This window comes from Pan troglodytes, chromosome 4, assembly GCF_028858775.2.
Source record: "Pan troglodytes isolate AG18354 chromosome 4, NHGRI_mPanTro3-v2.0_pri, whole genome shotgun sequence".
In the NCBI taxonomy this organism is placed as follows: Eukaryota; Metazoa; Chordata; class Mammalia; order Primates; family Hominidae; genus Pan; species Pan troglodytes.
The window spans coordinates 71,800,503-71,827,459 of NC_072402.2; the positions used below are offsets into that span (position 1 = coordinate 71,800,503).

At 41.4% G+C, this 26,957-nt stretch overlaps 1 protein-coding gene across 4 annotated transcripts in view; it reads left to right on the forward strand.

The window, feature by feature from the left end:
- Nucleotides 1-11,875, forward strand: part of MROH2B (maestro heat like repeat family member 2B) — a 73,382-nt gene extending 61,507 nt beyond the window's left edge. For 2 of the 4 annotated variants that reach the window (XM_024356624.3, XM_063811258.1), the window contains 11 exons: nucleotides 483-609; nucleotides 1,096-1,283; nucleotides 2,437-2,577; nucleotides 4,244-4,358; nucleotides 4,974-5,120; nucleotides 5,366-5,548; nucleotides 9,060-9,215; nucleotides 9,542-9,673; nucleotides 10,114-10,216; nucleotides 11,218-11,283; nucleotides 11,737-11,875. In XM_024356624.3, the coding sequence (XP_024212392.3) occupies nucleotides 483-609; nucleotides 1,096-1,283; nucleotides 2,437-2,577; nucleotides 4,244-4,358; nucleotides 4,974-5,120; nucleotides 5,366-5,548; nucleotides 9,060-9,215; nucleotides 9,542-9,673; nucleotides 10,114-10,216; nucleotides 11,218-11,283; nucleotides 11,737-11,843 (1,465 nt within the window). In that variant the 3' untranslated portion in view covers nucleotides 11,844-11,875. The remainder of the gene's footprint in view (nucleotides 1-482; nucleotides 610-1,095; nucleotides 1,284-2,436; nucleotides 2,578-4,243; nucleotides 4,359-4,973; nucleotides 5,121-5,365; nucleotides 5,549-9,059; nucleotides 9,216-9,541; nucleotides 9,674-10,113; nucleotides 10,217-11,217; nucleotides 11,284-11,736) is intronic. The other 2 variants (XM_054684396.2, XM_054684398.2) reach the window with 1 other exon arrangement.
- The last annotated feature ends 15,082 nt before the right edge of the window (nucleotides 11,876-26,957 follow it).

Here is a 26,957-nt window from a genome sequence, read left to right on the forward strand (position 1 = left end):
GGAAGGCCACTCTGAAAGGCATTGGGGAGGGATTTATGGTTTGAGAGGAAGACAGCAAACAAAGGTTGAAAATAGCTCATCTGAATAACAATTAAACAATTGGTATTTGAATCACAAGTAATGTTTTTCCAAGTGCTTTTCATATATATAAGATATATATGTATTGCATAATAATATTTTTAACAATATGCCATAGGAATAAGAGAATATTAAAAAGTGAATATTCTCCTCTTTCTGGTGGCCTAGAATGCACCTACATGAGAGGTTCCCATCTTAGTGGACTTTAACAAAGTTCTGTAACCCAAGGCTAGAATGCTGAATTGTTATGTAAAACATCTTTCTTATCCCCAGGCATGGCAGCATGTCCATCTGCCCTTGAAATTGTCATTAGTCATAATGTGATTTTAGAGTGAGTCAGATGGAAAAGCTTACAGCCCAAGGGGTTGTGCCTTATCTACCAATTTCCTGCTTTGCCACCCTAGGGACACAAAGACATTGTGGAAGGCGCTGGCTGAAAAGCCAGCCTCCAGTGGGAAACTCTTGCAAGCCTTAATAGACAAACTGGAGACTGAGTTAGAAGATGACATCGCCAGGGTTGAGGCAATTTCAGTGAGTTGGACAGCCTGAACCCATCACTTGCCTGAGACTGTGCCATCTTTATGATCTATCCCCACCTGGAGCTTGGTGCTGTCACATTAATGACACCTCCTTCTTCTCTCATACCCTAACTTTACTCCAGTTTATAGTTATGCCTGTACTTTTGTCTGTGGCTGATCATTTTTAGAAGCAAATTTCTCATCAACCCCCCAAAAAACCTATGTATCTATATTTCTAGATAAGTCTGTAAGATATCCAAAGGACCCTTTTTGTTGAAAAACCCCAATGCTGAAAACATTTTATTTTACATGACTAGTGTCCCCTGGCAGTCACAGGACTAACATGGCAGGCCCTGAGTTGAGAAATTTCCAGACAATAAACCCTCCCTTTTCTGTGTGTTTTTACTGGTGGAGAAAACAAAGTTGAAAATCAGCCCAGAGAGAAGATGGCCTTGGAGAAAATGAGACTGCCTGACCAAGAGGCCCTTTCTCCCCTCAGGTGGCCTGTGCTACGTATGAAGTGATCTCAATGGGCACCTCTGTCACCGGCTTGTATCCAGAGCTGTTCACTCTCCTCCTGAAGCTGGTTAGCTGCACACTGGGTCAGAAGATGCCCACTTGTCCCTGGAGCCATAGGCGGCATGTGATGCAGCAGGGAGAACAGCAGCAGATCCCAGACCCCTGCAGGTAAACGGCCAATCAGGAAGCATCTTCCACAGTGGTCCTAATCCCAGACTCCAGGAGCGGTGCTGCAGAAGTCAGGGTCTGTGCTTTCTGTCATAGCATCCATTGTCCATGAAGAAACAAGGCTCTACAAGGCTCTACTCTCCCTAAGCCGTGACACCATAGTTCTTCTTGAGCCAGTATCCAGTGTAGCTACACAGAATAGTCACTTAAAGAATAAGGGGCTATGCTTTCTTTCCTAGAGGAACTACTATATTATCTTTGGTTTCTATCATTGAGATCTTTCTAGAGAGGCTGGAATCTTGTGATCTTCAAGGCCACCAGGGAAAAAAGAAAAATAAAAATAAATACCATATTTCATAAATTCTGAGACTTCAGCAATTGAAAAAAAGCAATTTTTTGCATACCATTGAGAAAACAGAAAAGAACTCCAAAGTAAGCAGTGAATCAATGCTTTCTTAAACTTTAAAATTTTTATTCTGTACTTATCAAAAGAACTCTTTCAGGATTATGAAGTATGAATTTTCATTTCATATCACATCATTCTGTTTCCCTGCATTTTGCATAACTTTTCATTCCAATGTAAAATTATAGTGCAACATTTTTAAAGACACTTTAAACACCGTTTAGAGTCAACACGTATTAGGTTGGTGCAAAAGTAATTGCTGTTTTTACCATTAAAAGTAATAGTTCCAATAATACGTGTAACTTTACTAAAATGATGGTAATATAAAGAGCTATATCTGAACCAGGCAGCACATGTGAATGTACAGACAATAGCAACTACATCACAAGTACTGTCTGGCCAAGAACAATTGTAACACACATCTACTGCAAGATGCATCCTGATTTCAGAGATGCTGTTTTAGAATCAGTGAAATATGGTATTTTTCACTTTTTATTCTTATGGCCTATTTTTTCTTATGGGGGGAGTGTTGACAAGATTTTGTGGCATTACTTACTGGCCCACATCATCTGCATGTCCCCATGGATCCCAAGGCTAAAATGTGAGCATAGGGCTGCCTGTTTTTCCCTTACACAACATCCCCTAGTCCAGGGGTGGGAAAGCATTGTGAGGAGTGGAAAGGCAAACTTGGGAATTTGCAATTCCCTATAAGGGTCAACTTAGTTTTGTAATGCTGACTGTCTCCTTTAGGCTTTCAACTGCTACTTTAAAATGTTTGCAAGCCCAAGCCATGAGAGAAGGCCTTGCAAAGGAATCTGATGAGGGGGACAACTTATGGACTCTACTCAGCAGTCCTAGTACCCACCACATAGGCGTATGTTCACTGGCCAGGTAATGTGCACTTTTTCTAGAACCAGATACAAAGAAGAAAACAAAAACAAACAAACAAAAAAAAGTGCAATACAGGCAACTTCACTGAGCATAACTGATTCACTTAGGACTAATAGTCGAAGGAGGACAAACAGGAAAGAAAGAAAAGGGAATGGGAAGAGATGGTAAGATCAGCCCCACACACACCACTCACCTCAAGAAACATGATTCAGGTGAACATCTTTAGACAAATTACACTTATTTTTTGAAAGAAATATTTAATATTCACATACCTAGAATTCTGTTGAACTTTTTTTAATCAGCTTTTTAAAAAAATTTTTATTTTTTTATTTCAGTAGGTTTTTGGGGAACAGGTGGTGTTTGATTACATGAATAAGTTCTTTAGTGATGATTTCTGAGATTTTGGTGCACCCATCACCTGAGGAGTGTACACTGCACCCAATATGTAGTCTTATCCCTCACCTCATTCCTGCCCTTTCCCCCAAACCCCCAAAGTCCAATGTATCATTCTTATGCCTTTGCGTCCTAATAGCTTAGTTCCCACATATGAGACAGAACATACAATGTTTGGTTTTCCATTCCCAAGTTACTTCACATAGAATAATAGTCTCCAATTCCATCCAGGTTGCTGCGGATGCCATTATTTCACTCCTTTTTATGGCTGAGTAGTATTCCATGGTATATATATATACCACATTTTCTTTATCCACTCATTGATTAATGGGCATTTGGGCTGGTTTTATATTTTTGCAATTGCAAATTGTGCTGCTGTAAACATGTGTGTGCAAGTATCTTTTTTGTATAATGATTTCTTTTCCTCTGGGTAGATACCTAGTAGTGGGACTGTTGGATCAACCGGTAGATCTACTTTTAGTTCTTTAAGAAGCTCCACTGTTTTCCATAGTGGTTGTACTAGTTTGCATTCCCACCAAGAGTGAAAAATTATTCTCTTTTCACGGCATCCATGCCAACATCTTTTTTTTTATTATTATTATTTTATTATGGTCATTCTTGCAGGAGTGAGGTGGTATCGCACTGTGGTTTTGATTTCCATTTCCCTGATCATTAGTGATGTTAAGCATTTTTCCATATGTTTGTTGGCCATTTGTATATCTTCTTTTGAGAATTATCTATTCATGTCCTTAGCCTGCTTTTTGATGGGATTGTTTAGACAAACTGCATTTAAATTGGACAATTGGATAGGCCATTTTAAAATTTAAGCCTTGGTGGGCTTTCATCAAGCATCCCTTTTTTCTTTTTTCTTTTTTTTTTTTTTTTTGGAGACAGAATCTTACTCTTCGCCCAGGCTGGAGTGTGCAGTGGCGCGATCTCGGCTGACTGCAACCTCTGTCTCCTGGGTTCAAACAATTCTCCTGCCTCAGCCTCCTGAATAGCTGGGACTACAGGCGCACACCACCATGCCTGGCTAATTTTTTGTCTTTTAGTAGATACGGGGTTTCACCATGTTGCCCAGGCTGGTCTCGAACTCCTGAGCTCAGGCAATCCACCTGCCTCGGCCTCCCAAAGTTCTAGGATTACAGGCATGAGCCACCACCCCCAGCCAAGCATTCCTTTTTAGACAAATTACTTGCCTGATGAACAAACAGACTAAGATTTCCTCCGTTGTTTAGTAAAATATGTCTCTGCTAAAATGTGCATTTTCTAGGAGCATGGCAGTGTGGCAACACGGAGTCATACTGGACATCATGGAACAGCTGCTCTCATCTCTTACCTCCTCCTCGGAGAACTACCGGATAACCGGCGCAGCTTTCTTCTCTGAGGCAAGGGAGAGCAGCCCTCAGAGCACACTCACTGGGTCCCCATAGGGTATTTCTCTTATGGTCTGGAGCCCAGTGTGCACTGGAACCAGGGAAGAGAGACTTCAAAGGGGGGGGGGGGGGGCTTTCATAGAGGAGAGACCAGCTACTGCCAGATATATGGTACCTAAGCAGGGGGTGAAAGAGGAAAATAAACCACCTCACCCACCTCCTGCCCTCTAGTTTGCAGAAGGCAGAGAAAGGGGGACAATAAATCTGTGAGGGATCAAACAAAGCATTGTAGCACTGACGCTTCAAATTCCGGCCTGAAGACTATTCCAGCCAATCCAGAGAAGGAAAACTATCAGTCATTCCTGTTTTCCCTGCCCCATTTTCCATTGAGACTAGACATCTGTTATGCAGGTAACCGGGTTTACATCACCATGCAAGCTTGACCTGTGCGCTGCTCATATCTAGAGCTCAGCTTCAGCAAGGCTTGCTGGTTCACCAGAGGGCTTCCTCCTCCACTGCACAAGCAGTGGGGTCCTCTCTTTAATTGTACTTGTGATGTCTTTGGCACTCTCCTGAAGGAGGGGCCACGCCCTTAACTAAACGGGAGGAGTGTGTTGATTATTTCAGCTCATGAAGGAACCAATCCTTTGGAAGCATGGGAATCTGCGAAATTTGCTGATCTTGATGGATCAAAGTGCCTGGGACTCCAACGCCACTCTGAGGCAGATGGCCATCCGAGGGCTCGGCAACACAGCATCCGGGGCTCCTCACAAGGTAAAAGGCGTTTTAAGGGGAAATGGTTCATTTAAGTAGAGTTTTGAAATAATGATTTAATAACCCACGCCTAGTTGTTGCATACAAATTAATTGGAAATCCAGATACATTGCTGAAGTGGTAGTCCTTCGGTTGAACTACATGTGACCCTGACAAAATTTCAGTCCTCTTGTCTGAGGACTCCTACCCTCTTCCAGATACGCATAGAACAATTTTCAAGATTAAGAGGTCTTATTTCAAAATAGGTGAAGAAACATAAGCAGTTAATGCTAGAATCTATCATCAGAGGCCTGTATCACCTAGCTCGCACTGAAGTCGTCTGTGAAAGCTTGAAGGCTCTAAAAAAAATCCTGGAGCTGCTGACAGACCGAGACGTGAGCTTCTACTTCAAGGAAATAGTGCTGCAAACAAGGACCTTCTTTGAAGATGTAAGTGAGCCTGTTTAGGAACTTCCCTCCCCAGAAGTGAGTGAACAGAAAAAGGTTTAGGTAGTGCTCACAGAAGACATTGTCAGTGTCCCACCCATATTCCTTGGCCTGCCCCAGACAGGTCACCTGCAGACAATCTCCATACAAGCTGTTGGCTTCCTGTATCTCTCTGCCTGAGGGTGCTCTATGGCCTGGAAGTCATGATTGATCTAAGCTGGTTGAGCCAGAATTGTTGGGGGAAGAAATGCCCTAGGAAGGACCCTCAAACAATAAGAAAGAAGAGTTTGTAGATAAATTTCCCGGTTTCCTCACCCCTCAGAAAGAGTTGATTGGCTGTTACAGAGATCTTAGGATCCAGAGTTTAAACTATTTACTGTCTGGCCTTTTAGAGAAAACGTTTGCCAGCTTTTGATGTACTCCATAATCACAATTTCAAAAAAGATCAGTCAGCAGTCCTAGGCAGAGAAGGGTCATTTTCCTCTATGCCTTCCAGGAAGCACATTTTAGTATTTATTTTTTGGTTATTCATTGCCATCAATGTAAAAATCTATTTTTAACCTAAACCTATTATTTTGTAATCTAAACCTGCTTCCTCATGTGGTATTGTCAGAGGAGATGGAAAACTGCTACTTGCCTTCTCTAGTGCATTCTTCATAAACATTAAGGCTTTATTCGATTACCTATTTACCTTACAGTCTGCAGACTTGAGAAGTCTTCATTTCTTTCATTATTCACCATAAACCTAATTTTTCTGCTCATTAAATATTTTGCAAGCCTGTGACTGAGTTGGAACTCTAAATGAGGCTCAAGAAGTATTGAATAGAATCTAAGGATATATTACCTCTCAAATCCAACCTTTTCCCATTTCTTTGCTCCATTATTTTTTTTAATTTTGCCCTTCCTGATTTTGGCATGCTAACTATATGAACCTCTAGATTTTAGTCTGTAATATATGCCCACAGCATTCTTCAGTTTCGTATTTTTGCAGTTTTTCTTGTCTATGTGCTAGCCTAGACCTGGCCTTTGAAAACATCTTTCTGCTTGTTTCCAACTATTTCCTCCAATTAACCAATATCACTTTTAGGCCAGGCATGGTGGCTTATGCCTGTAATCCCAGCACTTTGGGAGGCTGAGGCAGGTGGATCACCTGAGGTCAGAAGTTTGAGACCAGCCTGGCCAACATGGTGAAACCCCATCTCTAGTAAAAGTACAAAAATTAGCTGGGTGTGGCGGTGCTCGCCTGTAGTCCCAGCTACTAGGGAGACTGAGACAGGATAATCGCTTGAACACGGGAGGCAGAGGTTGCAGTGAGCCGAGATCATGCCACTGCACTCCAGCCTGGGCAACAAGAGTGAAACTCCATCTCAAAAAAAAAAAAAAAAGCAATTTTTAATTATCTTGTCCTCAAAAATGCTTACTGGGGTAAAAATAACAAAGATATTCTTTTTCTTCATTGTTCAGGGCTGAAGTCACCCCTTCAGAACCCCAGCTGTTAAGTTTCCTGGATTGTTGTTGATCCGATAATAATTCTCTTAGATCTGAGCCTCCAGTAAATCACAAGTCCACTTAACAATTTAGTGGTCAAGATAATGTTGCCCAGTGTCATCAGAGAAGGATAAAATGTGCTAAAGCCTTGCTGGTTGTTAGCTCAGACCTTGCTCATCTCTAATAGGTGTCAACTCCATCACGTTTGCATAAAAGTAAAGTTGGACAAAACTTTGACTCTTATCTGTTCTCCAGTAATGCCATTTTTACATAAGTATATTTAACTCTATGATCTATTGCCCCAATATTTTTATGTAGATTAAGCATAGCTTTCTATAATCTCCAAGTTTTCTTCCTTTGTTTCTTTCAATATTTAAATACTTTCTTAGACTTTTCAAAACCTGGTGACACTTGAATGAAATGGTAGAACAGAAAATGTGGCTGCTGCCCCATGCTCCATTCCCTTCTTGCTACTATTCCCCACACTGTCACCCTGAGCAATCGCTTTACCCTCTGTGACTCCATGTTCTCAAGTGAACATGAGGACATTGGACTAGACGTTCTCTAATATTTCTCCCAGCACCCAAAATCCTTTTGCCACTTTTTCTTTCTGATTTTTCATCATCTCGATTGGTTGATTGTTCCTGGACCTATCATTAGCTCATTGATTTTGCAAAATTCAAGCTTTTTTAACTAAATGTCTCTCTACCTTTTTGGTACCTTGTTTTTGGTTAGCTTCCTCTTTCTAAAGAGGTATCTTTTAAAAAATGTATCCTGACCTTATTCCTAATAAATCTAAAAAATGTGTTTCTACTTTCATTTTCATTATACAAAGTCACATCTGAGCTTTTCTGGCCTCTTCCCAACAAGCCATCATTTTTTAGAAGATCTATATTAACTTTATTGTTTATCTAAATAATATTCTGCTATTCAGGACTGCTTTTTCTTTAATCCCTTTTTGTTCATATGGGTATTTTAAACTAGTTTTCTGGGTCTAAAAATAAAAAAACCTCCATGAAATTCATCTCACTTCGTTTCTTCCCTGTCGGAACTCTGAAACATAACTCCAATGAGGTAATAGGAGGCCATCTTCCTCCACCACCACCTTTCTCTTGTTTTCTTTTTTTTTTTTTTTCTTTTTTTGAGACAGAGTCCTGCTCTGTCACCCGGGCTGAAATGCAGTGGCACGATCTTGGCTCACTGCAGCCTCCTCCTCTCAGATTCAAGCAATTCTCACGCCTCACCCTCCCAAGTAGCTGTAGCTGTGACTACAGGCACACGCCACCAGGCCTGGCTAATTTTTATATTTTTAGTAGAGACAGGGTTTCACCATTTTGGCCAGGCTGGTCTCAAACTCTTGACCTCAGGTGATCTGCCTGCCTCTGCTCCCAAAGTGCTGGGATTACAGGCATGAGCCACTGCACCCGGCCTCTCTTGGTTTCCTAAAATCATCGCCTGCCATCCTGGACAAAAAACAAGAAAGTTCCATAACTTCACATACTCAAGAGTAGAGCTAGGCACCTCTGTGTTTAACCTCTCTGAGAACCAAGGCCCAAATTCCCAAGCTGCCTGTAATCCCTTTAGAAAATATTTGGTGTCATGGAGAATAGTACCAAGCCTTGGACAATTAAGATTAGAGGTCCCATAATTCTAGGCTAGTAACGCAACCAAGTAAAATACATAACAAGCAGAAACCCTCCCTGGCTTTCTCTATGAGTACCCCTGTGTATCATTCCTGTGGTCCTGGTCACACTTCCCCACTGGCTACTCAAAGACAGAAATCAATTCTCTGGCATCACATAAACCTCAGACCCAGGGTTTTTTAAACTCATGTAGTATGGAGAGAAAGCTTCAGGGAAAGAAAGCGAGTTCTTGGAACATTTAGAGGCCGTGACTATGATGGACAAGTGCCTGGGTTCCAGCCTTCTTTTGCTGAAGTGGGAAGGGTGGGATGAGAGCCAAGAGTGTGCTGGCTGGGAATGGCCTCTGAGAGGATATTCACCACGACATGCATTCGTCACCACAGGAGCAGGATGATGTGAGATTGACTGCCATCTTCTTATTTGAGGACCTGGCACCCCTAACAGGAAGAAGGTGGAAGATTTTTTTTGCTGAAGAAATAAAAAAGAGCCTGATTTCATTCCTTCTGCACCTTTGGGATCCCAACCCCAAGATTGGAGTTGTAAGTGCTCTCCACAGACACCTGCACCTCCTGCTCTCCCCACGGCTGAGAAGTACCAATAAGCCTGGTCTAGCTGCACCAGGAGCCAGATCTAAAGTCACCCCTTAGCGCTGAACCTGAAAACCTCTTCTCCAATTCTAGGTTCTTCTTACTATCTCTTCCCAAGCTTACTCTTCCTTGAAACTGGGAAGGTGCCAGCAATGACTATAAAGCCATTCACACCACTGACTTTTAGTGCTTCTTTCCCAGTACTATTCAGCATTTTTTCCCTTCTGGAAGGAGATCCTAACGTTCTGGACTGTGATGCAGAAAACTCTGTTTTCCAGGCTTGCCGTGATGTCTTGATGGTCTGCATTCCCTTTTTGGGCCTCCAGGATCTCTATGGGGTATTAGACCGTCTCCTTGATCAGGATCTACCAAGGGCCAGAGATTTCTATAGTCAATTCTGTGTGAAACTGGTGAGTGTCCAATAGATGCCGCCTCCAAAAAAGGCAGGACAAGGGTCTAGACAAGTCGCAGAAGGGCAAACAATGTAGCAAGAAATTTCTGGCCAGAGCCAGAACTGCCTTGGAAGGATGGCAGTGATATCCCGATTTCGCAGGATATAGTGACATAGAGGTATCCTGCCACAGGACCCTCTGCTCCATTCCCAAGTCCTGACTGGGATATATTCTCCTTGGTTCCTAAAATTCATATCTGTTGATTAATCCCTTAAACTCTGATGGCTTCCTGATTAAATGTAGATCAAAATACCCATAAGACAATTTTCAGCCAATTAATTTATGGCTGTGTGAGTGCTCACTGGCCTTTACAAATCCGTTCTGAGGACCTATAGGATGCCGAATGTCACAAAGGTTCACTTTCCAGTTGCCCTCTTTGTAATTCACATCTCTTCTAGGCCAAGAAAAACCAGGAAATTCTGTGGATCCGCCACACACACTCCTTCACCTTCTTCACCAGCACCTGGGAGGTGATCAGGAGTGCAGCTGTCAAACTCACAGGTGAGTACACATCCCCATTTCCTACCCAGATATGTCTGCTTTTTCCACCTAGTTTTGCTTTGACCAGAAGCTGTCCAGTATGAACACTAGTAGGACTGGTATAACTTTTTTATTAAAGCCCAGAAAGGGCTTTTATCTTACATCTTGTAACATCCTCTCTCAAAGAAACCTGCTTCCTTTTGCAGTGAAAACTCATAACCTCTCCTGACTCACCTACACTCATTCTCCTCCCATCTGAGCCCTTCATGCTCCTTCTGGCTCCAAGTCCTTGCTCCTTCTTTTCCCCAGATCTTTGCTCCCAGCTGCTGCCCTTACATAAACACTTTCCTTCACCTCATCCCATAAGATAACCCATACTCAACATCCAAAGCTCAGTTCAAGCTGAGAGCTTTGGCAACATGATACAAGTGGGAAGTATGTTCATGTGGGGGCCAGCAGCCCCTGGCTCTGCTATGTGATTCTGGAAATTGACTTAACTTTATGTTACCTCTCTGTCTGATGTATAAAATAAAACATAAGTAAATCTCTAAAGATCCTTCTATCATGAAATTCTAAGTCTTACTTTGAAGCCTGTTCCAACTAATTCAGCCCACAGACAACAGGCCCACTCCCTTCACCACCTTTAAGGCCAAATTAAAAATCTGAAGATTCCTTCTTGAATCATACATATGATCCCCCCACCAACACATTATGAAATTTTTGAAGTCAGAGACCCTATCTTACACACATTTGAAATCCCAACAACAACTAGCCTCCTTAGAAGATCATTGTGTGAACTCTGCCAAATACTCTGGATAAGTGACTACTTGCAGACATGGCACTCGGGACCCAATAGAAGTCACCCTGACATCATTCTAAGGGGTGCAAAGGAAGTCATATAGTTTGCTCATTCACCAGCCTACCATTTACCTTCTCACCAGGTACAGAGTCTAACCTGCTATACTTTTCATGGCTTCTTCCTCTATAATGAAATCAGTAACATGGTCTCCTATTAACTTTAGATGCCGTTGTTCTCAATTTGACCAGCCAATATGTGGAGTTACTAGACAGAGACCAACTGACCACACGTGAGTACCAACCTAGTTTCTTCCCAGCATATTGTTACATTCTTAGGAAAAGAGAAAATATTGCTGTTCTAAGTTCCACGTCAGCCCAGAACTTGAAAATCTTAGTACCAATTATTGTCTCTGATGCTCTCTAGACACTAGAATTTCTCCAGGGTACAAAGCAATCTCCAGCTCCAGCCCTTTGCAGGCATCAGAAACACCAATAGACTACGATTTTCCAATTGCCTAAACCTACTGATCACAAGGTCAGGGCCTTCTCTTCCCTTATTTCAATGTTAAAATCATTTCTTGTAGTTCCACATCCTACCTTTTAGGATAAAATGTGAGCATGAGGACCTGAGCCCCACTTGGGTCTGACCCTCAGTGCTAAAAAGTTGGGCCTTGGCTTGGTTTGCCCTTCTTGCTGGGCTCTGACTCTCCTCATCTACTTATTTGCTATTCTTGCCATTTCAGGACTCCAAGCACTTCGTCAAGATCCGTGTATTAGTGTCCAGAGAGCAGCTGAGGCTGCTTTGCAGACCCTCCTGAGAAGGTGTAAAGAGACAAGCATTCCTCTGTAAGCCATCAAGAAATAAACTGCTGGCTTTTCCTATATCTGACTCCTGTCTTCATCCTATTACCTCACAAACTTGCAGCATTTTGAGGAAAGAGATGCTGCCTAGGATGGGGATATAGAAGTGGTGGTATATTTCTTCCTCTCCAGAATCTCCTTGGTGGCTTCCATTAGCAAAAAGCAAATCCCACAAGTTCACTTCAGGGATAACCTGTGATTTGGATCGTGACAGCCACATGGCTTTGCCTAGGTTAGCCCTCTGTCTTGAGAAAGTAAGTCCCAGCAGATATCAAAAAGCGGCAGAATTTGACCCACATGATTCTGCTGCCACTAAAAAGAGGTCCACTGTTATTTTCCGCATGTAGCCCTTTCCTCTCAGATCTTTGTCAGCTTTGAATTACTACCCACACTCCTCTTTTTAAAATCAGTCTTATGATAAACTTTAACCTGCCTATTCTCTCCCAGGTTGTAATTTATGTGTCAAGAGTATGCCAGGTACTTTTCTACAAAAGAACCTGTCTGGCATTCTATTAAATATCATCATTTCCTTTCTACTTTTACCCCAGAACGACAGTGCCTATGCACGCACACAAGCACGTGTGTGTGTGTGTGTGTGAGTGCGTTCATTTCTTCATAGTATCTGGATTATTATTCTTTCTTGTTTTTCACAATGCATAAGTGAAAGGTTACATACATGAAATTACATACCTAAAAACAAGTTTCTTTTTTTTTTTTTTTTTTGAGACAGAGTCTCTCTCTGTCACCCAGACTGGAATGCAATGGTGCGATCTCGGCTTACTGCAACCTCCACCTCCCAGATTCAAGCGATTCTCCTGCCCCAGCCACCTGAGTAGCTGGGATTACAGGGGCCCACCACCACACGCCTAGCTAATTTTTGTATATTTTAGTAGAGACAGGGTTTCACCATGTTGGTCAGGCTGGTCTTGAACTCCTGACCTCAGGTGATCCATCTGCCGTGGCCTCCCAAAGTGCTGAGATTACAGGCATAAGCCACTGCCCCCAGCCCTAAAAAGAAGTTTCTAACACAGATACTGGCACTCATTTAAAAGCACCATCATGATCATTTATTAGCACCATTATTAATATATTACTTTAGAATGTCCGTGCAAATTTTTATTACTTATATTCTAATATCTTCATCTCCAAGCTGTTTGAGGAAACATCTTTGTTTCTACAAAACCTAGGGAGCAGTAAAATCTTTTGGGTAAGAGATTATGGACTAGGAGTCCATTTCTTTATTCATTTAACAAATATTTATTGAATGCCTACAGTTTTATAAGGCATTGTTATAGCCACTGGAACCACAACAGGGAGGGAAAATAGAAAAATTGTGCCTTCAGGGTGCTCATATTCTATAAAATCTATGTATAAATTCCAAGAAATGGAGCCAGCCTCCCAGATAGCCCCAGTGATTCCTGCTTCCTGGTATTCATGCCCCTGGGAAGTCCCCTCCTACAATGAATAAAACTGACCTGTGCAACCAATACAACATTTCAGAAATGATGGACTATGACTTGGAAGACAAGGTCAAAAGTAATAGTGCATTCTCTTGATTCATTCATTCTGGAAGAAGCTAGCTGATGTGTCCTAAGGACACTCAAGCAGCCCTGTGGAGAGGTCCAGGTAGCAAAAAACTCCTGCAAACAATGAGCACTGAGCTGCAAGGCGTGTAAGTGAATCATCTCCGGAATGGACCCAAGAGCCTGTTAGTCTACAGACGACTGAAACCCCAGCTCACTCACACATTGACTGAAACCTAGGAGTGTGAGATAAAATACACCTGCCCAGTTAAATTTGAATTTCAGATAAATGTTGAATTTTTTGGTAAAAATATATCCTAGTTATATATTACACTAAAAAACTATTTCTTGTTTATCATGAATTCAAATTTAGCTGAGCATCTTGTATTTTTATTAGCAAAATCTAGCAATTCAAGCAAAATCTAATGAGAATCTTTAACCAGAATCATTAACCAAGCTATTCCCAAATTCCTGAACCATGAAACTGTGTGAGATAATAAAACTTTAGTGTTTTAAGCCACTGGGTTTTGAGGTAATTTGCTAGGCACCAGTAGGTAACTGTTACACAGAGAGTCCATGATCCTACCAAAGTTGTATACGAATTTCTGTATAGAATCGCATAGGTGCATTTTCTGGGTAATGGCTTTCATTAACTTCTTAATGGAGTCAGAAGCTATTCCCAAGCACAACATATGTGAAACAGAGCAAAAAAAAAGAAGGCAAAAGACATGGGTTTATTTGACCTCTTTTGGCAGATTATTTTAAGTCAAATGACGTTGTGAAATAGTGCTATCCAATATAACTTCTGCAACGATGGAAATCATTTTTTCTTTCTTTAGTGACCAACATGGTAGTCGCTAGCCATGTGTATCAACTGAGCATTTGAAATGTAGATAGTTGAGGAATTCAATTTTTAATTTTATCTAATTTTAATTATTTTATTATTTATCAATTTTTAAAAATCAAACCTAATATTTAATTAATTTTAATTAACAGAAATTTAAATAGTCATGTATAGCTAGTAATTATGGTATTTCACAGGACAGTTTCAGAATGTAGGGCAAAAAGTATTAATAGAATTTGGGTTGAGCCACTACAGAACTATAGGACATCCTCGATAGGAGTGTAAATTCACTCACATAGGAATTTGTTGGGTATTTGTATATCTCCACCACAGCCCCCTTCCTGGCATGCAGCATAGGGCCTTTCTCATAGATTGATTGATCGAAAGTAGGTAGAATGGCCACACAAAACACACATTGCCTCTGAAACCTTTAACTGTCTAAACCCTCATCTTAGATTCACCTTGTTCTAAGACTCTCTTTCTCACAAATCCTGGTTCCACCACTTACTAGCCATTTGACTTCGAAAAACCACTTAACCTCTCTGTACTTCAATTTCCACAACTGTAAAATCAGGATAATAATTTGATTATTATTATCTGACTAAATATGTTAGTCCATTCAGGATGCTGAGACAAAATATCTTAGTAATCTGCAAGCCACAGAATTTATGCTTACAGTTCTGGGACTGAGAAGTCCAAGATCAAGGTGCCAGTAGATTTGGTGTCAGTGAGGGCTCATTCTTCATATGTTCCTTCTTTCTGTGTTCCTTCTCGCTGTGTCCTCACATGGTGGAAGAGGCAGACAAACTTCCTCAGGCCTCTATTATAAGGGCACTAATCCCATTCATGAGGGTGGAACCTAATCAAATTCCAAAGGCTCCACCTCTTAATACCATCACCTTGGGCACTAGGTTTCAACAAATGAATTAGGGAGAAACACAAACATTCATACTATAGCCCAAGTAAAGCATTTAGAAGCCCGGCACAGAATCATTGTTTAATCAATATTTATATTGTTAACTATGCAATATAAATATTATGATATTAGCAAATTTATCATTATAATCACAAATATTAGCATAAACTCAATTGTTGGTATATAAACCCAGCTGATGATCTCAGCCCCATGTGGCCATATTCCTGGCCCTGTGAATATTGCTGCCCTTCATAGGAGACTGAAGATGAGGTGGCCCCTCTAATTCAGGAGACCTCAGCTCAGCATCTGCTGCTTCTGCTCTGCCTGCTTCATAGTTGTTTCTCTTGCCAGACCCCATCAAAGTCTTCTTACTTGCTCTCATAACATACAGTACACCACAGTCAGGCTTTGTAACAGGAGACACATTTAGATCTCTTTTTCATCCCCAACAAATATTCCTACCATTCCCCCTCAGAGAGTTGTCACTAGTCCTCCTTGATACTTCTCTTCCCAGTCAGTCCCCCAGGGCCCTCTGTGGTTCATTTCTATAGTTCAAACACAGGCAGGTTACTCAAGTGAGAAAGTCCCTGATATGGTTTGGCTGTGTCCTCACACAAATATCATCTTGAATTATAGTTCCCATAATCCCCACATGTCATGGGAGGGACCCAGTGGAAAGTAATTGAATGATGGCGCAGTTACCCTCATGCTGTTCTTGCGACAGTGAGTGAGTTCTCACAAGATCTTACGGTTTTATAAGAAGCTTTTCTCCCTTTGCTCAGCGCTTCTCTCTCCTGCTGCCTTGTGAAGAAGGACGTTTTTGCTTCCCCTCCCGTGGTAATTGTAAGTTTCCTGAGGCCTTTTCAGCCATGCAGAACTGTGAGTCGATTAAACCTTTTTCCTTTATAAATTACCCAGCCTTGGGTATTTCTTCACAGCAGCATGTGAAGGGACTAATACAGTAAATTTGTACTGCAGAGAGTGGGTTGCTGTTGTAAAGATACCTAAAAATGGGAAAGCGACTTTGGAACTGGGTAAAAGGCAGAGGTTAGAACAGTTTAGAGGGCTCAGAAGAAGACAGGAAAATGTGGGAAAGTTTGGAACTTCCTAGAGACTTGTTAAATGGCTTTGACTAAAATGCTGACCAGTGATATGGGTAATGAAGTCCAGGCTGAGGTGGTCTCAGATGGAGATAAGGAACTTGTTGGGAACTGGAGGAAAGGTGACTCTTGCTATGCAGATACTGGCAGCATTTTGCCCCTGACCTAGAGATCTGTGAAACTTTGAACTTGAGAGAGATTATTTACGGTATCTGGAGGAAGAAATTTCTAAGTGGCAAAGCATTCAATAAAAAGCAGAACATAAAGTTTGGAAAATTTGCAGCCTGATGATGCGATAGAAAAGGAAATCCTATTTTCTGGGAAGAAATTCAAGCTGGCTGCAGAAATTTGCATAAGTAAAAAGGAGCTGAATTTTAATCACCAAGACAATGGGGAATATGTCTCCAGGACATATCAGAGACCTTCATGGCAGCACCTTCCATCACAGGCCTGGAGGCGTAGGAGGGAAAAATGGTTTCATGGACAGGGCCCAGGGCCACCCTGCTCTGTGCAGCCTCAAGACAGGGTTCCCTGCATCCCAGCTGCTTCAGCTCCAACCATGGCTAAAAGGGGTCAATGTACAGCTCAGGTCGTTGCTTCAGAGGGTGCAAGCCCCAAGCCTTGGTGGCTTACATGTGGTGTTGGGCTTGCAGGTCAACAGATGTCAATAATTAAGGTTTGGGAACCTCTGCCTAGATTTCAGAGGATGTATGGAAATAACTGGATGTGCAGGCAGAAGTTTGCTTCAGGGGCAAAGCTCTCATGAAGAATCTCTGCTAGGGCAGTGCGGAAGGGAAATGTGAGGTCAGAGCCCCCATACAGAGTCCCCACTGGGGTACTGCCTAGTGGAGCTGTGAAAAGAGGGCCACTGTCCTCCAAACCCCAGAATGGTAGATCCACTAACATCTTGCACCATGCACCTGGAAAAGCTGCAGACACTCAATGTCAGCCCATAAAAGCAGCCAGGAAGGGGGGCTGTACCCCACAAAGCCACAGAGGCAGACAGCCTAAGGCCATGGGAGCCCACCTCTTGCATCAGCATGCCCTGAATGTGAGACATGGAGTCAAAGAAGATGATTTTGAAACCTTAAGTTTTAATGACTGCCCTATTGGATTTCAGATTTGCATGGGGCCTGTAGCCTCTTTGTTTTGGTCAATTTCTCTCATTTTGAATAGGTGTATTTACCCAATGCCTGTACCTCCATTGTATCTACAAAGTAGCTAAATTGCTTTTGATTTTACAGGCTCATAGGCAGAAGGGACTTGCCTTGTCTCAGATGAGACTTTGGACTTGGACTTTTGAGCTAATGCTGGAATGAGTTAAGACTTGATAGGACTGTTGGAAAGATATGATTGTATTTTATGTGAGGACATGAGATTTGGGACAGGCCAGGGGTAGAATAATATGACTTGGCTGTGTCCTCACCCAAATCTCATCTTGAATTGTAGTTCCCATAATCCTCACATCATGGGAGGGACCTGATGGGAGCTAAATGAATGATGGGGGCAACGACCCTCATGCTGTTCTCATGATAGCAAGTGAGTTCTTATGGGGGTAATGACCCTCATGCTGTTCTCATGATAGTAAGTGAGTTCATATGGGATGTGATGGTTTTATAAGGGGCTTTTCCCGCTTTTCTCAGCACTTCTTTCTCCGGCTGCCATGTGAAGAAGGATGTGTTTTCTTCCCCTTCCACCACGATTGTAAGTTTTCTGAATCCTTCCCAGCCATGCAGAGCTGTGAGCCAATTAAACCTCTTTCCTTTATAAATTACCCAGTCTTGGGTATTTCTTCATAGCAGTGTGAGAAGGGACTAATACAGTCTACTTGAGAGTCTCAGGGAAATACAGTTGCAGAGGAAAAGCATGTTCAAGTATTCTTGAAGAAATTACAGATTTCTTTTAGTCTCACTCCTGTTGCTTTTCTCACTATTAGTTGCACATATAATCATTTTTCAATTTTTGTTTACTTTAGGATGGAGATTTTGTAATGTTCATGGACTGCCTAGTGGCTAAGCACTGCTTTGAAGAACTCTGAATCATGTTATTTTGCTACTCAGAACTCTGCCCTTTAACCCAACAGTGGAAGCCAGTGTTCTGCTGGTAAATCAGGCCTGTTTAGTTTGGCTGACCCTGCCACGGAGACAGTTTTACCAGAAAAAAAGAAGAACAAAGATCACAGACAGGAAGAAACAAATAGGCTTCCAGTGAAAGAAGCCAGAGAAATTGCTCAACTGGAGTTGTCCCAGTTACTGCCACTGTTTCAAAGGATAAAGTACAGAAAGAGGCACTTCTGAAGCACTCACCAGGCTCTAAAATTAGAGCAAAGTTTTCTAATGGTTTTTACTCTTACTTGAGTTAGTCTCCAACCCCACCATCATCCTTCAGATTTCCTGAGTATAGAAGAAGTAGAGAATGCATAGTCAATTAGAAGGGCTAGTAACCTGTGAGCTCATCAGGAGCCTGGCAGAGAAAAACTTTCTGATAAACAGTTTTATGTAGCTGCAGCCTGGGAATTATCATTTCTTCAGATTTCTCTTTCTTATGCATTGCTGGTATCCCTTAAACCATGACAAGCAGAAAATGTGACAGAGTCGAGGAACATGAGGGAGGGACAGTGGAATTCATTACAAAAATGTATGTGTGTGTGTGTTTGTGTGTGTGTGTGTACATGTGTGTGTCTGTGTGTGTAAAAAATCACCAAGTCATGACCTGAAAAAAGGACATTTGCTTTCTACCTCTACTTTGTCAGACTTTCTTTATCCAACAAAAACATCCTTACTTATTTGTATTCCTTCTGGATGAACTGTCCTGGATTTTATTTATTGAGTTATGTGGTTATCCTAAAGGCAAGATAAATTTGGGGAATATAACTTTCCAAATATATGTGACTCATAGCTTCTTTTTCAATTTGGGAGCCACTGAAAAACACAAGATAAGAAATCCCTTCTCTTACATTACCTACCACTACCTCCAAATATTCTGGGTCTGAGGATTAAAATAGTCAATACCCTAGAACTTTCTTAACTGCACAGTGGTCAAAAGAGGCTCTATCTTGGAGATGGAGAGCCTGGGAAACTGCTTATTAGCCTGCAGTACAGGTTAACTAGGACTTTTTCAATTTTTCAAAGAGAATGGGGGTGTTTGAATCTACCTTTACTCTGCTTCCAGTGGAATCATAAGAAAACCATTCATTATCCAATCCTCAGAGGCTGTGCTCAGGGTTGAAACAGTGGGAATGTGCCTGCCCTGTGGATGGGGCAGATAGGCCGGTGGGCAGGGCTTGATGGTGGCAGTTTCCTGATCTGTTACATTCAACAGAGGACAGAATGAAGCCCTTTCGACAATAGCAGAAAAGTTTTATTAAGAGATAAAGATGACCAAATAGCAAAGGGACCAAACGTTGAATGACAAATTGAGTTAATCTTTATTCAGAAGACAGTGGGCAACTAAAAGGGGTTCTTGATCAATATAGTAAAATGATAAAATCAGTGCTGTAGGACATGATTAACAGAGTAGATAAACTGGTAAATCAGACACTAACTGATAGGTTTTTAGACTAAGGAAATATATAAAGAAATGACAGAGGTGGCCAGGCACAGTGGCTCACACCTGTAATCCCAGCACTTTGGGAGACAGAGGCAGGCGGATCACCTGAGGTCAGGAGTTTGAGACCAGTCTGGCCAACATGGAGAAACCCTATGTCTACTAAAAATACAAAATTAGCCAGGCATGGTGACACATGCCTGTAATAATCCCAGTTACTCAGGAGGCTGAGGCAGGAGAATCACTTGAACCAGGGAGGCACAGGTTGCAGTGAGCCGAGATTGCACCATTGCTCTCCAGCCTGGGCAACAAGAACAAAACTCCATCTCAAAAAAAAAAAAGGAAAAAGAAAAAAGAAATGACAGAGATAATTTTGCTTGGAAGACTTAAAGGGATGAATCAAAGAAAACTGAGAATTTAAGCTTAAATGACTAGGATAATAAAATGAAGCTGCTTCTTTCCCAAGATAGGTGCTTGTTCCCAAAATTGCACAGCATGGAAATAAGAAAACACCGTCAGAGGCCGGGGGCGGTGGCTCACACCTATAATCCTAGCCTTTTGGGAGGCCAAGACGGGAGGACTGCTGGAGCCCAGGAGTTCAAGGCCAACCTAGACAACATAATGAGACCCCCATCTGCACCAAAAATTTAAAAAGTTAGCTGGCCATGGTGGCACGCACCCATAGTCCCAGCTACTCAGGAGGCTGAGGTGAGAAAATCACCGGAGCCCAGGAGGTCGAGGCTGCAGTGAGCCATGATGACACCACTGCATTCCAACCTGGGTGACAGAGCAAAACTGTCTCAAAAATAAACAAATAAAAAAAATACCCTCAGTGATGTTGCATTCCACTTTTGTGAAGCAGACCGCCATGCAGTTCATGTCTGGACTTGAATGAGAGGCTTATTTTAAATGCTATTATATTTAAGAAATTTCTGCTTTTGACCATTATGGAGTGACAGGAATTAGATTTCCTCTTCCACCTTAATCAACTGGAAAAAAATGAAAGTCAATGGTTTTTAAACATTTGACAAGAGTCATTGAAGGATTATGACCCCCAAGAGAAGGGAAACAAATGAGGTGAGACTTAGACTTGCCACGGCTTACCTCCCGGTGGCGATTTCCAGGCCACTGCACAGGTAGGTGGATTTCAAACAGTGTCCATTGGCTTCACTGAATTGAAGAACTAAAACCTCGGTTTGGGGAGTCAAGGCATTAGAATTTATAGAGTAAATTGCCTGAGACAAAGGAGCTGCACAAGGAGGAATGAGAGCTCTGGAGCTCAGCAGAGTGGGACCGTTGCTGATCTATGCTGAGTGCTGACTGGAAGCTGAGCTGTGTACAAGTGAGGGAGAGAAGTACCAGAAACCAGAAAGTCTAACAATTCCTAAAATTCACATAAGGAGGGATCATTTCGTACCAACCAGAATGGAAGGACATAATATAAACTCTAGATTAATGGTAGCTTTTGATTGCACTAAAAGATTTAACCTATTCTACGTAAGTTAGCTGTGCATTAGGATCAAATCCAGCATGAAACAATGTAAAATTTGTCAAAAAATTGTAAGTCATTCAAAAAAGAAATAATATTAACCAAAAGAAACTTTTTAAAAATAATTGAAATGGACCCATAAATGCCAAAATTGATTGAATTAATATATTAAAACTTGTAATGCTATTAAAAATGTGCTCCATATGCTCAAGACACTGAGGACAAAAACAGAAAATATTAAAAACTTAATAAATTATATAAATATATATTATATATATATATCCTTTAGGATATATATGATATCATATATCTATATCTATCTGACTGGTTCTGTTTTTCTGAAGAACCCTAATAAAGATTTATGTACTGAGAGTGGTTCTAGAGAAACAGAATTTCAAGGACAAGTTTTCTGATTTGGATCTGAGTTTAAAGATGCTAATGAGTCTATTTCCAGTAGTAAAGAGAGCACTTATACACCATGGCATGAACTGGTAATAGAGATAAACGAAATATCTGCATTGGATATTTCTGATCAACCACTCATAAGAAGCAAGGAACTAGGCAACTAGCAGCATTTACTGGCACATGATAAGCACTACTGAAGTTTTAGCTTTAAATGTTAACATTGCTCTTTTCTGGTATTCAAGTCTTTGCATTACACATCTGAAGATTGAGGACCAGTGTTCTGTCTCAGAAGAGATGGTAATTCCAGCCTACGTTGCTGAGCTCCTGTATTAGATCTTTGAGGCACTGCTATTTCAATATGAGAGAAAACTGTCTCCCCAGCGTCTGCAGACACAATGTATCTGATTTATAAATTTAGTTTGATCTCTTTGCATTACTTGCCAGGATTGCCAAAGGGCAAGCTTTTGAAGCAAAATTCCTCAGAAACCCACTGAATGAAGCAACAGTTTCACCCAAAAAATCACACCAGTTCACAGTCTCTACTACAGACTGAATATTTGTGTCACCCCACCCATTCATATGTTAAAGCTTTAATCCCCAATGCAATGGTATTTGGAGGTAGATTATTTGGGGGATATTAGGTATAGATGAGGTCATGAGGGTGGGGCCCTTTTGATGATGTTAGTGCCCTGATAAGGAGAGTAAGAGACCAGAGCTCCCTCTCTGTCCACCATGTGAGGACACAGAGAAAAGGTGGCCATCTGCAAACTAGGAAGCAGGCCCCTGATAGACACTAAATTTGTCATCTTGGACTTTACAGCCTCCAGAACTGTGAAAAATAAATGTTGTTTAAGCCACCCAGTCTGTGGTATTCTGTTATAGAAACCTGAACCAACTAAGACAGTCCCCTCCTTTCTCCCATCTAAATGGGAAAGAATGTTTATTGCAGGATCATAATTCCCGGTATACATCCAAAAGAACTGTTAGCTCCAGTCACCTCCACTGTTAGAAGCAGGACTAGCAGTCTCTTCATAAGCCAAAGTCCCAAGATCAACTTTTCCAAAACTTAGGCCTATTTGTCAACATTGTTTAGATCTCAGTAATTGCTAAGCTTCCTCCTTAAGCCTTCTGGCTCCTTATCTACCACAATTTTCAACTTCCCTACCCTCAATCAATGCTCCACAGGGAAGGTTACAGGAAACCTCCATCTATATTCAAAACAAGGAAGGAAGATAATTAGGAGGATCATACTACTCATGGAACAAAAGAAATGTCTTGCCTGTTTAAGTCTATGCTGGCATTTCATAATACTAGCACTCTAGCTATAGCAAGAAACCACCCCTACATGACTCATTTAACTATGCTGCTGTCTGGCAAGACACGACTAGCATATAATATCCGCAAGGTCTACAAGACAGTAAAGGGGCCAGTGCTAGAGTGAAACAGGATGAGCTCTACTCTGGGAGATAAAGAGATTTTTTAAGACTAGACTTTCTGATAACTAGCTGTGAGACTGTGGAAAGTGACTGTAAAATGGACATTTTATTGAGCATATACAGCCAGTGTACTGAGCAATGAGGATAAGTCACTATTTTCACCAAGCTATAGGGGATTTGGGAACCAGATTTCCTCAAAAGTGCCTTTCTCTGCCACATTTAATGAATCTGTGCCCATGCCCATGCTAAACAGCCAATCATTACATTATTAAGAGACTCAAGATACTTTGGAAGGCTCATTATCATCATACCAAAGCTGCTTAATTCTATAGGGTCACAAGGGGGTCCAGTCAGTGGGCTTGAATACAGCTTTATATAATGCCTGACTTCAGGAGTTGCTCTTGGTGCTATCTGTGCAAAAAAGAGTTTCTGGACTTAGAGTTCAGTTGTGGCCCCTTATTAAATACTGTCATAATGCACACGTGGGTTGTATATGGCCTAATGATACACCAATCCTGAGCCTTTCATGTTAATCCATTTTCTCTTAGGGATGCCAGGCAAAACTTTTTCTTTAATAAGAAAATTATATTTTACTGTTGCTGAAAATTCCTTGACCTCTCTGTGTTCCCAGTTGACTAGGGCAGCTGATTATTTTGTAATAGACCCTCAAGCCAACATCGCATGTGCTTCGTTTTTCAGTCAATGTTTCTCTGTCTTGGACATCATTGATCTGCCGTATACCTAAGTCCCCTTCCCTGGAATTCAGTGCAAGTCTCCTCTCATAGAGATGCATGGAAATAACAGTGATAACAGAGCAGTTCCTATGTTTGTCTTTTCACAGGAAATTGTCCTCAGCCTATGAATCGAAAAGAACATTTTCACGTTTTCTTCTCTTGCCCACCTTCTCACCTCCAGCCCACCCCTTTCAAACAATGGCAGTCTTTCCATCTGGTCTTGTTAACCCTTGGCTGAGGAAGCAAATTTTTCTATGTGATTGATATCTTGAATGTAAATCTAGAGCTTTGCCTTCACAGCCTGACAGGAATAAATAAAAAGACAAATTGTAGGTGCTTTGGTTGTCACAGCAGGGGCTCCTATCATGGCATCAGCTTTCTCGTCCACAAATGTGTGAATGGCCTGAAAGTCCAAGGTAATTGAAAGGCAGGCATAAACCTGTTTTCTCAGACATTAACGGAAATTGCCTCCTACTGAGGTCGCTTTTCTGGCTTAGTGTTCTGAGAAAGAAACAAGCCATTCTGTTTCTAACACAAGTGTTGAGTACACTTTAACTAGTCCATCAAGGAAGAAAAATCTCAGTGGACTGGTATGGATACTCAGTTCTGCCAATCCCATACTAAGAATGGCCCAATTTATCTCTCTCTTTCTATCTCTCCTGCCTCCCCTTTTCTTTTCTCTTCTCTTCTTTGTCTATCCGCTCTACTTCAGAGAAGAGAAAGAGAAGTATTGGATACCCCTGAACACCCACTTCATCTTGTGCCCAAAGTATGCAATATCTTAGTTTTCTTCAAGTTTATGATGATGACCACTTCCACTAGCTATTATGCTGTGAAAATAATCCAAATGCCTGTGGTGGGTGAGTATGTGTGTATAAGTGAGTAAGTTTGTGTGTATTATGTGTGAGTATGTGTGTATTATCTCCAAATAATCCAAATGCCTGTGGTGGGTGAGTATGTGTGTATAAGAAATGTGAATAGGAACATAAAGAAAACACAGAATAATGATAAACCATGGTGCCGTGGTTTTCATGTGTTTTCCAAAGTTCATGTGTTGAAAACTTAACCTCCAATGCACGTGTTGGGAGGCAAGGCTTCATAAGAAGTGATTAGGACATGAGGTCTCTGCTGCTATGAATGGATTGTGTTGTTGTAACGGGAATGGGTTAGTTATCACGAGGGTGCTTTTGTTATAAAAACAAGTTCAGCCCCTGCTTCCTCTTGCTCTCTCTTGCCCTTCCACGTTTTGCCATAGGATGATGCAGCATGAAGGCCCTGCCAGATGCCAGCACCATGCTCATGGACTTCCCAGCCTTCAGAACCAGCAGCCAAATAAATTTATGCTCATTATAAATTACCCAGTTGGTGATATTCTGTTATAACAGCATAAAACAGACTGAGACAGGACGGGTTCAAAAAATATTGATTAATACACATACCTTGACCGAAAGAAAAAGTGATTACTAATTGGACACATAAGTGGACACATAATAAGCCGGGCACATAAATGGACACATACTAGGCTGTTTCAGGGAATGCTGTATAAACCAGCTGCTCAGCACTTGCAGCTCTTAGCAGTTACAAAACAACTAGATGGTTCACAAGACTCATGTGAAGCTGAGATTAGCCATGATCTGCCCAGCAAAGAGGGCAACCCTCAATCAGATTAGCCAGTTACCTGGCTAGTTGCTAGGTAATCCAAAGTTCCGGGGGTCACTTGTCAGATTTCCTGCTTGGCACTCCACATCCCTACCATACCCTACCTGAATACCAAGAACCCTCCTTCTCTTTCAAGGTGATTACAAGTCATCCTGCACTGGGAAAGAAGGTTACATTAATAACAGTTTGAATGGGGCTCATTAAATCTCAGGGCTTAGAGAAGCAGCACTACTTTTGATCAATTAGGAAATACATAAGATGTCACAGGAAGGCACTTCTCAAAACGATTAGGAAATATTCTCAGGCACCTTCTCTGCCCAGGTAACTTGTAGCGTCCTCATGAGTGGTAAGCGATGATCTGTAGGATGTGCCTTGGCCTCCACATAGCTCCCCGAAGCTAGTGATGATTAATGCACCAGCCAATTTCCTTCTCTTTGTCTGTTCCTTCTGAGGGCCAAATGACTCTAATCTCAGCAATGCTTTCTGCCCTCTGCCTCCTCCAAGGCTCTATCCCCTTCTAACCCAGATGACCCTCACCTGATCTGAGGCACAGGAAAGGGCAGGAAGATGGAATTCTCACACTCTTTATTCTTTTTCCATTTATTTTTGTGGTATAAAATCATTCCCTTAACTTTCCTCAAAGCCTCTCCATAGGTGTTCAAGAACTTATTTTGGAAGTTTCAAAACATTTTTAAAAATTTAATCTTAAAAATGACTTTCTCCTTGCTCTCCTGCTGCGACAATCCTAATTCTCCACAGGCAATTGTGAATGCCTCTGTTGGACTAGAGGAAAGGTCAGCACAAGAATGTTCAGAAAAGAAAAGGAGGAAAAAAATACAGTATTTCAAGACAACACCTCTTCAAGACAACATTCACTGCTCCTCTCCTTCTCCTCTCCTTGACTTCTCCTTCAATAACTCTGCTGAAATTCCTTTCTCAAACCTCTTAGTTACATCTACTCATTTCCTTTCTTTCAAACCTCAATCTCTGATGATATTTGATAATGCTGACCATATCTTCTGTATTATTTAGGAAGGGGGCATGGTGATACATAAGCGGTAGGAATCTAACTCCATACTAGCTTAAGCTAAGAGGAGAAATTATTGGAAGGATACTGAGGTATTTCCTTCCAAATGAATTACTTGTTCAACCTTTTGTCTCAGGGTCTGCATCCAGGCCTAGCATGTTCAAATGTGTCCTCCCATCCAGGGTAGAAATTAACTCTGTAATAACCTCTAACAAATGCAGTTGCAATGTCTGAATGTCATTGTTTTTAACCAATTGAAACCTGCCTCCTTGTAACTTCAACATATTATATCTGCATCTTCCCTTAGGGCACACTTTGATACAAAAAGCTAGATCTGGATCAGACATAAAACTTCAGGCAAGAACACATTAACCATTCATCATGAAAATCTTCTCTAAAATGAAACATCATACAAATGAAACAA